The sequence below is a fragment of the Balaenoptera acutorostrata genome, chromosome 6 (assembly GCF_949987535.1).
Source record: "Balaenoptera acutorostrata chromosome 6, mBalAcu1.1, whole genome shotgun sequence".
NCBI classification, from domain to species: domain Eukaryota; kingdom Metazoa; phylum Chordata; class Mammalia; order Artiodactyla; family Balaenopteridae; genus Balaenoptera; species Balaenoptera acutorostrata.
The window spans coordinates 106,886,706-106,899,985 of NC_080069.1; the positions used below are offsets into that span (position 1 = coordinate 106,886,706).

General features: G+C 42.3%; 1 protein-coding gene across 1 annotated transcript in view; it reads right to left on the reverse strand.

Annotated features, from left to right (window-relative positions):
- Positions 1 to 5,393: 5,393 nt before the first annotated feature.
- Positions 5,394 to 13,280, reverse strand: part of LOC130708502 (uncharacterized) — a 197,460-nt gene continuing 189,573 nt past the window's right edge. Inside the window, exon 4 of the mRNA XM_057549166.1 lies at positions 5,394 to 6,505. Within this exon, the coding sequence (XP_057405149.1) occupies positions 6,367 to 6,505 (139 nt within the window). The 3' untranslated portion in view covers positions 5,394 to 6,366. The remainder of the gene's footprint in view (positions 6,506 to 13,280) is intronic.

Below are 13,280 nucleotides of genomic sequence, written 5' to 3' on the forward strand. Positions count from 1 at the left end.
TGTGCAGTTTGATTCAAGGAAGCAAGTGTGAGTGCTCCTAAAATATCCTAGACACAAGACCTCCTTGTACACAATCCTTATAGACTGCCCTCAAGCCACGCCACTCCATCTGGTAATGGCCACATTACATTTCCTGCTGGAAAGAGTAAGAAGGATTCTTAGCAGGCTCCAGTGCAGACAAATTAGGCCCTGGTTTTGTAGGTCATCTCTTGTTTTTCATGAATGATTTACATCTTACTTTCTTGGCTGATGCCCAGTTCATTCACAGACTGTAACTTGAATCTTCCCTGACAGGTTGTGACTTTTAGGAGTTCTTAAGTGGTGACTTATGTGAGTAAGAAATGTTAACTGTTAAAAATAAGGACAAACACCAGGCTGTTAAGGCTGGTTACTTCAAGGGTGCTGAGGAAGAAAGGAGGAGCAAGGGGGTGGGAAAAGAGTATTTTTTCTTTTTACAGCTTTGATTATATACTTCTTACGATGATGCAGTAATTTTTACTTTTAACAATGTTAAAAAAACTTTAACATGTGCTTGTGTATTTTCATAAAGAGAATATACAAGTTGGCTTTTATTAATCTTAGCTCTTTTACTCAATGCATCTTGTGTCACATGGATTATTAAGCATGATATTTTGCTAATGACAGAATCATATTGAAGAGTTCATATAGGTCAACCAATGTATTTACATATTGAATCTCAGTTCTACCTCTTAGTTGCTGGATAGTTTGAGGCAGGTAATTTATCCAATTTCATCAAAGATCCAAGATCTTCATCTACTAAATGGAGTTATTTCATAAACGTCTTAGATAGACAGTGCACATACAGTGTCCAGCAGGGCACAGAATGCTATGGAATGGCTTTGTCAATGGAGCTAATGTTGGTGTTATCATTATAGTTGAGAGGACCGTGGTCCAGGGGAGTTAAGTCAAGATAACCCAAGAAGAGAGAGAGTACACACTTCAGACCCTCTGATTCCAAGCTTGCTTCCCTCTCAGGACCCCAGGTAGGTCCTTCTGGATGCTTACTGTCATCTCGGTAGTTAAACAGAGCATGTTTGCTTTATTATCTCCACTTTATACAAGAAGAAATAAAAGAAAACTTTTAATCCTAGCTCAAATAGTCCAGAACTCTCTTCACAGCCTAACCAGTGCTATGTTTTCTCAGGAATCCTCCTGAGATTCAGGAGGTACCACAGATGATTTCCCCATTGGAGAGGGGGCAAATATTCTTGTGATTTTTCTCACTGTGGGCTTTTAACAAACTGAACCCACTAGAGGAGATGGTTTGATCCCTTTCTCCTGCATTGTGAGCTCTTTGGAAACATACATTAGTCATCTATTTACAGTGCCTATCACTTGTCTTAACCTTTGAATGGGCAATAATCAACATTTAAAATTAATAAATCTGTGAATATAGCATAGAGAATTTTCCCACCTAGATTTTAAACATTAATGGTGAGACAATCATATTCATTCTTATATCCCAAGCAATGTGTGCTGTGCCTGAGGCATAGTAGAGACTCAATAAATGCTTGTTGAATGAATATAGCTACTATTCAAAAGTCTAAACAAAAACAATGAAGGCATCAAGGAACCACCACTTCATTTGCTGCTTGCAAGGCATGTCCTTGGGTAATCACCCAGAAAGAAAGATAAGGCCAGACTCTGAATCTTTCTGGACCAAAAGAAAGACAAGGAGGGAGGGGTGGAGGCCATAGGGAGAGGAGGAACAGGAGGGTCTATGTGGAGGGGGCGGAGAAAGAAAGAGGAAGGAAGAGGAGAAGAAAGAAATCATGTTGGTGCCCCTAAATCCTGCCTTATGGAAAGTGCACACAAAGGGCTGTCATGCAAATGAGCCTTGGCATGTGAAAGGGACAAGACGAAGGGCCAGAACTTTCTGAATTAACAATGGAGGTGCTTGTAACACACTCAGTGGAGTATGTGACAAAGACTTCTATTTTCAGGGCTTACTATGAATTCATGCCAACTTTACACAGATGCACGTCAGCTTCCTGCCGTCATTTTCTCTCTACACACACACACATAGGCACACACACACACATGCGCGCACACACACATGCACACACACATACATTTTTTATCTTCCGATATATATACTTTGCAGGCAGCAGTATCTGCTGGAAACTTTTCTTAAGTTTCACATTCAGGTTCATTTTCTCAGGTTCAGAGAAAAGACCAGAACTGGACGCAGTTATGTTTCTCCCTGGCCACTTAGGACTCTGCTGTCTGGGAGCACTTAGATGCAAGATGCTCTGCTAGAAAGCTTACGGGCCCAGGGTCAGAAGACCAGGTTTCCAGGCCTTTGAGTTCTGCCACCACTTACCTGTAGACTTAGACCTATTCTATCTTTTTCTCTTACAGCCTCAGTTTTGCTCTTGTGAAAGGAAGAATTCAGAACAAAAAATCTTTAAGGTTTCTTCAGTTTTGAAATTTTCTATTTTGTCTTTTTTCCATGACTACGTAGGCCCAGGCCTTGGAAGGACGGCACCCTATGGGCTGGTAGCTACTTTCATTGAGTGTGTTGTCTGGCTTCATGCTAAGGGCTTTATGGGCAGTATCTCACTGAATCCTCATAGCAACCTGAAAGAGGCCATGCCTCTTCCATTTGGTAGGTAAGGGCTGGAAGCTCAGGGAAATGAAGTTGGATCGTGTGCTCTTTTATTGTTACTCTTGAGATGGCCCCTTTTACGGGAATGCCTTCATTAGGTATTCACAGCGTGAACTCTACACAGATATCAGATGACTGCATTTCTTCCTTTCAAGTTCTCTACTGCATGGGGCACCCAGCTACGCAAATAATGGTAATGTAAAGGCAATGCCCGGTAAGTCATTTGTGGATGTCCTCTCCTCCAAGAAACTGTCTAGTGAGAAGTCCATACATAGGCTGGGAAGTGGGAGACACAGGGTTTACTCTTTCTCTTCATAAGCTCACTGTTCATCCTTGAGAAAAACATTTCCTTTTCTTGGATTCAGTTGCCCCAACTGTAAATGAGGGGGCAAATATGGCACTGATCTGAGTCATTATGGGCATTGGATAACAGCATACAAAGGTTCTGGTGCTTAGTTTAAATCCTAAGTCCTTCCTTTCTAGACGTATGCTCTTTGGCAAGTTACTTAACCTCACTCAAATTCAATTATTCTAGCTATAAAATGGGAACAATATGACTCAGTTCCCTGCAGGATTTGTGTGAGTATTGAGTGAGCTAATGCATGTGAAATGATTAGCATGATGCCTGGCAGCTGGTGCGGTACTAATGAACTATTATTAGCCGCCTCTGGATGAAAGTGCTTGTGAGTTGCATGTTGTAGGCCAGTTGGTTTCTAAGAACTCCCCGATATCTTTTAAGAATGGACTCTGTGTACAGATTTTGAACCCTGGGCCATGAGTATAGTCATAAATTGGGGAAGGGCATTCTAGGAGGAGGGCTCAGCACATACACAGGGTGGGAGCAAGAGAGCAAGTTACGTTGAGAAATAAAATAATTCCATACTGTTGGGGTACTGGGCATGTGTCTACGGAGTGGGGTGGGCCTCAGCGAGAAAAGAGACTGGGAACACAGGCAGGGGGCAATCCGCAGAGCCTTAGACCTCAGGTTACAGAAACAGGGCTGTATCCTGAAGGCGGCGGGGACCAGAGTGTCAGATCAGGTTTGCATGGTGAAGTGAAGAACAGCGGTGACGTACATATTTCTCTGGAGCACACGCTCAGCTAATGAGCTGGCTTTATGTAGACTGTATGTTGATTTGGAAATGATTTGGGAGGCTGGGCTTGAATGAGTGATGAGGTATCCTGGGGGCTCTCCCAAAACCACTTCTTGGCACCGTCACTGGTGGGATTCAGAGGGAAGAGAGAGAAACTGGACACTGGGAGGTCTGCAAAGAGGCTCTGCAGAGGGACGCTGTGAGCTGGACTCGGGCAGTGGCCCTGGGCACGGGGAGCAGCGAGTCCTAACCCACTTGGAGGCTGGAAGGGCAGCTGTCTCTAGCCTTGTCGCCAGTCTGGCCTTCATGCTTTGGTGTAGAAACCTGACCACCGAGACCCTGATCCACCCCAGGGCTGCTCTGTGGACCTGAGGGTCAGCACCCGTGAAGGATGGTGAGCTCAGATGCTGGGCCCCTAGGGACCATCGCTTGCAGGAGGAGAACAGACGTGTCAGGTAGGAGTTTCTCAACGCTCGTCTCCCCCCACCCCTGGATTTCGGGAATGCATAGAGAACCTCTGTGGTTTGGATGTGAGACTTGAAGCTCAGGAGCCAAATGAAGTCAGGCTGTCCGTCTGTTCTAAATTTAACTCCTTAACCACGTTTGGGCACAGTACCTTGTCTGAGGTTGTTTTCTACTCAAAATGTATAATGTCAGGGTGTGCCAGGGCGGGATGAGGGCGATGACGGCAAAGAGCCTAGGAGAAGAAAATACGGGCAGCTCCTGTAGCCAATCTGATTAGCGCATAAACTCCTAACTCCCCTCCGCCCGAAACCTCACTTGGTCAACAGTGACTAACTACAGGCAAGCTGCTTTCTTCAAACGGAGTTTAACAAAATGACCATTTGAGTCTCTGTGCATACGTATGATTCAGTACTCTTTTCCTTTAACTTCTTTTAGGGGCATACCATTTGGAAAATATTAATAATTGCTATTTTAAGCATTCTCCACGTACAAAACACTGGGCTAAGCATTCCCTATTTGTTATCTCATTTACTCCTCAGGGAAACTCTATGGATTAAGTACTATTATTAGCTTCCTTCTAAAGATTAGGAAAAATTAATCATTCAGTGATTAAATAACTTGCCCAAGTCCTCGCAGTAAGTGAGGAGTCCTAGCCAGTAGAAGGATCTAGACTTGAGTTCAATATTACCTCAAATTGAACAGGACTGCATAGATTCCTAAGTTGAGTGAAGTACCTCTGTGGACCACCTGAGCCAGCCTGCTACTCGTGCAGAGGTAAAATAAGCATCATCCCATTATAAAGATGGGGAAAATGAGGACCAGAAAAGGTTAGTGACGTGCCCTAAATCATGCAGAGAAGAAGAGAGCAGAGGAGCAAGTACTGGAACCAGGACCCTTGTCTTCAAGAAAATGACGCAGAATAAACAGCCAGTTTGCTGTCAGATATCTTAAAAACAAACAAACAAAAAACCTTTTTATTTTGAACTACTTTTAAACTTACTAAAAAATGGCAAAAATAGATCACAGAGTTTCCATATATCCTTTTTTCTTAACATCTTTATTGAAGTATAACTGTTTTACAATGGTGTGTTAGTTTCTGCTTTATAACAAAGTGAATCAGCTATACATATACATATATCCCCATATCTCCTCCCTCTTGCGTCTCCCTCCCTCGCACCCTCCCTATCCCACCCCTCTAGGTGGTCACAAAGCACCAAGCTGATCTCCCTGTGCTATGCGGCTGCTTCCCACTAGCTATCTATTTTACATTTGGTAGTGTATATATGTCCATGCCGCTCTCTCACTTCGTCCCAGCTTACCCTTCCCCCTCCTCGTGTCCTCAAGTCCATTCTCTACGTCTGCGTCTTTATTCCATATACCCTTTACTCAAATTCCCCTGAGAGTAACATCTTATATAATTAGAGTGCAACAATCAGAACCAGAAAATGAACATAGGTACAACACCATTCACCAAAGGCTTTACTGAAGTTTTACCAGTTTGTCCACTTATGTGCTTTTTCTTTTCCAGAATCCTATCAGGATCCCATGTTACATTTAGTTGTTACTTCTTCTTAGTCTCCTACAGTCTATAACAGTTCTTTAGTCTTTTTTCACGACTTTGACACCTGTGGAGGGTATCGGTCAGTTATTTCATGACCGATGAACTGAGGGACTGTCCCTCGGTTTGTGTTTGCCTAGAGTTTTCACACGACTGGACCGAGGCTCTGCATCTGGGGCAAGAATATAACAGAAGTGATGCTGTTGCTTTCTTAGTGCACCATGTCACCCGGCTTATGATATCCACGTGCCTTATCACTGGTGAAGTAACCTTAATCCCTCGGGAAAGGTGGTTTCTGCTGGGTTGCTGCACTATAACGTTGTTATCCTTCCCATCCCTGCCCCTGTAGTAAGCAAATATCTCAGAGGACGTACTTTGAGATGATATCTCTCCTCTTTCTCCTCAAACTTTCACTCACTGTTTAGCATCCATTAGTAAAACTTGTATGCAACAAGTGCTATGCTGCTCGCTCACTACTGACTTTCCATCTCCCTTTCCTTCTACTTACATTAATGTGAGTTCTGTTGTAAGGGAGGACTGTCCATTCACTCCTGTCTATCTATTTAATCAAATATCTTTATATCCTCATAAACTCATGGATATGTATTTTAGCCTATGGATTATAATCCAATACTATCGTTTTCTATTTTGTTGCTCAAATTGTTCAGCTTTGGCCAATTGGAGCTCCTGTAGGTTTGCTGCCAGATCTCTTGCATCACAGTGTTCCTCAACTTTCTTTTCTTTAATTGCAGCAGATGCCTAAAATAGAAATAGCCATGATTTCTTTGGTTCTCTTTTTCTCTTATTTCCTACACCCTCTTCCAACTTCATCCCTTGTTTCCAAAGTCTGTTAGTTTCAGCTCCAAAATGTCTCTCAAATCTCCCCTCAGGGTCTTTTCCCAGTTTGGAATGCATTACTTCTCATTTTAACCATGATGACATTTTGGTCTTTGTCTTTCCAGTCCCCCCCCCCTCCACCAATGAACCTCTTTTCCACACTGCAGCTTAAATAATGTTCTGAAAATGTGAAGATCAGATTACCCCCCTACAAAGGCTCCTGCTTGCTCTCAAACAGAGAACTGGTGTTTTTTAGCCTGTTTGTAAGACCATCCATGATTTGGCCACAATCAACTTCTTCAATTCCATCTACTGCTTCTCCGTCTGTTTTGTGTTCCCATCTCCTGAGTTCCTCACCTTTCCTATAATGTGCTACAGCCTTTCGTCTTTTTGTGTTTTTGCACATGTTGTTGCTTTTGCTTAGAATGTCCTTAATCTGGAAGATATGTTAACACCCCAACTCAGAGCTGGTTGAAATCTGTGGAACCTATGAGGGAGTGCCCCCTTCAATAGCTACCCATTGATTCAAAGGATCCTCAATCATTTTCACAACTCTTTGAAGACCTACTTTACATTCTTTTTTCTGGAATAGAGAGAAGGAGGTCTTATGGAATAGCCCTAATTATTCTATTTGAGTTGCAATCTTGTGGCAGAGCCAGCAGAATTGTGGACTGTGATGGAGGTTAAGTCCATCTTTGTTGAGTTTTTCTTTCCTTTTAGAGGATAACACCATCACCACTCTCATTATTACCTCATCATCACCACCATTGCCTAGCCACTACTGCCAAAGTTTAACACTACCACAATCACCATCACCACCACCAATAATTTTGCACTACCATTATGACTGCTACCACCAGTCCCATCAAACCAACACCAGGACTAGACAACCATCACCTCACCACCACCATCACCATCAGTACTGGTACCCACCACACTACTAAACCACCAAGAACTAACTTTTATTGAGTGTCAAAAGGGTCCTAAGCATCTCACATATGTTAATTCATTTATCACTCTTTATATATACCTTTGTGCTGAGACATGAAGAAACTAAGCAATTTGTTTAAGATTACTCAACTGGTAAATGCTGGAAAAAATAGAAATATTGAATATAAGTACTGAGTGAATTTAGATGTCTGCTAATTCAACTCTCATACCGTCTCATATTTAACTTTCTTATTTTACAGGTGGGAAAAAACTGAGGACAAGAGAGGTAGGGAATGGCCCATATCTTGCTTTGACTCTTAAACCAGGACTATGTTCACTGTGCTATACAGACCTACTTTCCCTTCTGTTATTATCTGATATTATCTTTGGATTTTTCCCATTGTATAATTTTTTAAAGCATCTCAGACATGCATGTATTGGACCAAACAACAGACCAAAAGAAAATGAATACAGAACCCCAGAAAAAGACTTAAAAGGTATAAGAGTAATTTTTCTTCTTCCCCAAATCCCAAAACTAAACTTGACAATAAATAATTTTTTTAGTCACTTGAATTCACCCCATTAACACTGCATGAATCTAATGTGCTATCTCAGAATGAACATGGCGGCATCACTTAGTGCCCCAGATCACAGCTTGGCAGCCAAAAGAGAATCCTGAGTCCACGACGAGGGAGAAGAGGTGATGTCTTCCAATGTGATTTACACAGATGGAGAGGCAATGAAGCAGAGGAATAAAGGATGTCAGTGCCAGAGGGCAGGGATGGATTTGGAGAGCCCTCTTTAATCTCAGTGGTAGGAAAAGGCTTGGCCTTGAGTGACATGGAATAGTTGCATATTTGAGGGATGAAATGGTTTGTAGCTTCTGAATGGTTTTCTTCCTCAGGTGAGGCACAGCCAGGTCTACAGGAGGAAGGAGCAAAGCTGCCACAAGTTGAAAAGAGTTTAGTACTGGGGCTTCCAGGAATTGGCTTGGACACAGAGCCTCTGGCTACGTCTCAGAGATAGTCTGCTGGGCAGGTTAGGAGATGCTGTCAACATCCTACTCCTCCTCCTTTTGCAAATTCTGGGCTATGCAAGGCACCATCTGCACTCAGCCTTTCTAATGTGCTCATTCCTCTGGACACTGAAGTCCCAGTTGAGGCAAAGTCATGACTTAATTGCCAACTCTAGATTCTCTGTAGACACCTGGTCTACCCTGTAGTGATCCCTCATTTCTATATCCCGATTAGAGTATTCATGGATGTAGGAGGTAGTAGAAAGAGCACCAAATGGAGAGACAGAAGGCTAGAACTTGGCTCTAGAATGTACATGGAATGAGGGAAACAAGCATCTACACACAAGGTCTCAGATTGATTTTTAATCTTATTGAATGTTGCAGTTATTAATAGTTGGATCAGCTGTGCTTATTGCTTTCTGGCCTGTGTTTCTCCATCCAACTTCAACATATTTTCCAGGAAACTTTACTGGTTCCTCATCGTGCCAGAACCCAGCAAAACTCTGCCTCAGTATTTTGGCCTTGGTCACATTTTGTACTGCACATTGAATCTGTCATTCAGAGAGTCAATAAATATTTTTGTGACTCTACTATGCACATATATATATATGTATATATACACATACAGAGAGAGAGGGAGGGAGAGAGGATGAAGAAGAAGGAGAAGGAGGGGGAGGAGGAGGAGGAGGAGAAGGAGGAGGAGGAGGAGAAGGAGGAGGAGGAGGAGAAGGAGGAGAAGGAGGAGAAGGAGGAGAAGGAGGAGAAGGAGGAGAAGGAGGAGAAGAAGGAGAAGAAGGAGAAGGAGAAGGAAAAGGAAAAGAAGGAGGAGAAGAAGAAGAAAAAAAGAAGAAGAAGAAGAAGAGGAAGAAGAAGAGGAAGAAGGGAAGAAGGAGAAGGAGAAGAAGAAGAAGAGGAAGAGGAAGAAGGGAAGGAGAAGAAGAAGGACGAGAAGAAGAAGAAGAAGAAGGAGAAGAAGGAGGATGGGGAGGGAAGGGGAGGGGGAGGAGGAGGAGAGGGGGAAGGGGAGGGGAGGGGTGAGGGAGGGGGAGGGGAGGGGAGGGGGAGGAGAGGGGGAAGAGGGGAAGGAGGAGGAGGAGAGAAAGAAGGAGAAGGAGGAGGAGAAGGAGGGAAGGAGGGAGGTGAAGGGTGGTTTGCTGCCTTTAATGAGATTATAGTCAAAAGAGGAGTTCAAAAAATAATACACAATTACAAAAATTCGAGTGTCCCAAGCATTGTGAAAGAGAAGCACAAAGAAAATTTTACTTGAGGACCTAATCTGTGTGGGAGAGTTAGGATGGCTTTTTCTGTGTAGTCACATTTTGACTGAGAGATGAAGGATGAATAGATTTCAGCCAGCTGAAAAGAGCAAAATTTGTTCTAGGAAGAGCAAAAAATCAATGAGTAAACCCCACAAATGCAAGAGAACATTGGAGAAACTTCAGCTGAAGTTGTAGGGAATATCAGGGTGGCGGGGGGAGTGGTGAGAGTTGAGGCAGGACAGCTAAGCAGTGTCTAGATCGTGCAAGGCCTTGTAAGTGAGATGAAGGATGCTAGACTCTAGTCTAGGGCTGTGCATGTGTTTACGGGTCCACTGCTGAGTAGAGCTTTGCCTACAGTAGCCTCTTAATAAATGCAAAGTTCAATGTGCTGTGTGAGGAGGCAACTGACTCAGAAGAATCCACTGAAGTGTTGCTCTTTGTTCACTCCTCAGACTCCTCTACTGTAAGAGAGGTATTATGGGAAGTGGGAACTTCACATACCCAGGCCGCAGTTTTCTCATTTGTTTAATGGGGCATTATGATAATTGCATGAAGCAGTACATGGAAAAGTGCCTAGTCCTAGGGTATTGAGTAAAAGTTCTTAACCTTTGCCTCCCTTCCATGTTTTTAAATTCAGATAATCATTGATACTATCATCTAAGGGAAAAATTATTCTAAATTGTTAGGTAAGGTACACACACCAGAAGATCCCAGGCAGAATGTCAAAATTAAACAATATTGCTAATAATTACATATATATATTCCTTGGTCTCTTTTACAAAGCATATTGATGTCAGAAAGCTGAGGCTCAGAAAGCTGGAGCAACTCAACTGTCACTTAGCTACTTGGTGATAATACTGGAACAAGAACCCAAACTGTCTTACTGGTCTAGGCCTCTTCCCCTCTGGTCCCTTTTATCTCCAACTCCTCATCTCCAATCCCCTTCCATCTCCACCACTCATATCAATGCTTCATCTTCACTGTGTCTCTAAATACGTGGCCCAAGTCTAGGCACTCGGGTGTTTATTGTGCACCTCTGTTTTGTCTTCTGTAACGTAAGGACAGGAAGACCTTATCCATATATTCTCAGATCAGCTAAGGTGGTCACAGGAAACAAAGCAAGTGAGAGAATACACTAGACTGTCCGTCTATTGTGAATCTTTTCATGACATCTGTGCTACCCAGTCCTGTAGGAAATGAGGAGAGTAGAAGGAAGAGAAAGGACATTCATTAAAACCCCAGAGAAAGATAAGGTCTTATTACTTATATGTAGAAAAAGAATAACTTGGAAACCCAATAGTGCTTTGGCATGAATTCAAATACTAAATGTTCTAATCCTAACAGTCTCTTCCAGTTGAAACCTTTTGTCTCTATTTGGTCTATAAAACCTGGCTTTCCCCTCATACAGTCTCTCAGCAAATCATTCCGATTTTACCCTTCAAATACCTCGCCCATCAGTTGTTCTCCTCTCCATCTATTTGCTATTGTCATGATCCAAGATCTCAGAACCTTTCCCTAGGTCTCTCCACTTCTGGTTCTTTCTATCTCAATCTATTGCTATACTGTCCCAGATGAATCTTTTTATATCCCAGTGCTGGTCAAGTTTTTACCAAAATTAGGTTATGCTTCCCAATCAACTATAGAAGAGGTTACAAACTCAACTCCCAAGCCTGAAATCCCAGGCCCTTCACAACTGTTAATGCTTTGCCCTTGTCAACATTACCAGTTGCTTGTCTCCTTTACCTTCCCTAAACTTGAGCCAAGCTATTGTCTTTGTTTGCTGGTACTGCTCTTTTGACCAAAAGCTCCCTCTGGCTGTGTTCCTCCCTGCCCTCATCTCCAAACTATGCTTATTTACATGTTCAGCTCAAATGTTTCTTCTTCCATGAAGACCCCAATGGTTATCCAACCTCATCCCCAAACAGCACCCATTTCCAGCTGGAAATGTCTTCCAAAGTCTTTGTACTCCATTGTTTTCCCTTCCTCATGCAAAACATTGGTAAATTAATTTATTAAAAAATTCATTTGTGACAATTTTTTGTCTCTGACTTGATAATATGATCCTCTTGGGGGCAGGGTCTATATCTGATTCCTAACATCAGCCCCAGTGCCTACCATGATGCTTGACACATAACAACCCAATATACCTCCTGGGAATGAATTGGTTATTCTGAGTGCTTTCTGTAAATTGCAGCAAAGAGGAAGTCTGTGAAGACAGCCAAAGGTAGCTCTCATAGAACAAGAATAATCCCTGAACAATGGTAATTCATAACGTAATTTAGACTGAGAAATGACAAACCCAGAGAGGGTTTTCTCCCTTACTGTTTATCTTTAGAGGCCTCATGTGAAATATGGCTATGAGAGTCTTGGTCTTGCTCAAAATTGTTTTGTTTTTCTTCTTTTTCCTGGCCCTCCCTTACCCCACTTTCTTTTTATAATGTTCTTAAAAAATTGAGAATGGTTTATCTTAGCATTTGTAAGTTTATTTGTGGATGCAACTGCAAAGCTCATCATGTCATTTTTATGAGAATTCTGAGTCCATTGTCCTTAGAAAACGAAAATGATTAACATTGATTTGTTTTGTTACCCAACTGTTTAAATTATAATAACTCCCCATCAGGGTTTTTTAAGTACAGCTGTGTTTATGGATTAAGATCTACTGACTCAAATATTTACAGTGTTTCAAAAATTACGAGAACATACAGTGTCAGGAATTTTCCATAGGCTGCTCCTTTGAACTGGAGTGAGTTTCTGTTCAAGTTGAAGAGGAGGCTTTAGACAGTTTCAAAGGACATGGACAGGTCCATGTAATTGCATCTCCAGACAGGCACCAAATGGAATAGCTCCAAAGAAGGGAAACATTGGCTAAAATGGCCATATTAACAGTTATCACAGGCTGTATTAATGGAGCAAATATAAAAGGCTAGAGGCCCTAACACTATGAAGCATAGACTCTACTAGCTTATAAAATCTAGACTTTTGCTTTCACTTAACTTCTATATTGCTTAAAGACACCTCTGCCTTGACACATTTGAAGTTCAACTGGCCTGGAGTGGGAACAGAGCTATGCCATTTTCTAGTTCTATGATCTAGGACGAAGCATTTTTCTAGACCTTTTGTCCCAATGTATGGAATAAAGGTACTTGGGGGAACATGAAAAGGTAGCATGATGTTCTGCATGTATACATGCTCAGCGGACTCTCAGTGGTCTCTTTTTTCTTTAAACAAGATTCTGCTCTTGGAAACACTGGCTTAGAAGTGGTACTTTCCCCAGAAGAATCATATAAACGGGTAGAGAGAACACTATCTTGGAATTTGAAACTGATGGTTCTGGCTGGTTTCTTCAGTTATTCCACTTTTCCTGCCTTGGTCCTGTCACGTATCTGTCTACTCCTTGTGCCCAGTTTGAGGCTGCTTTATGATGGAGTTATGCCTTAACTGGCCTTGTGTGCTGTGTCACAGTGCCAAGTTCATGGTAAGACATAAAAAGGGG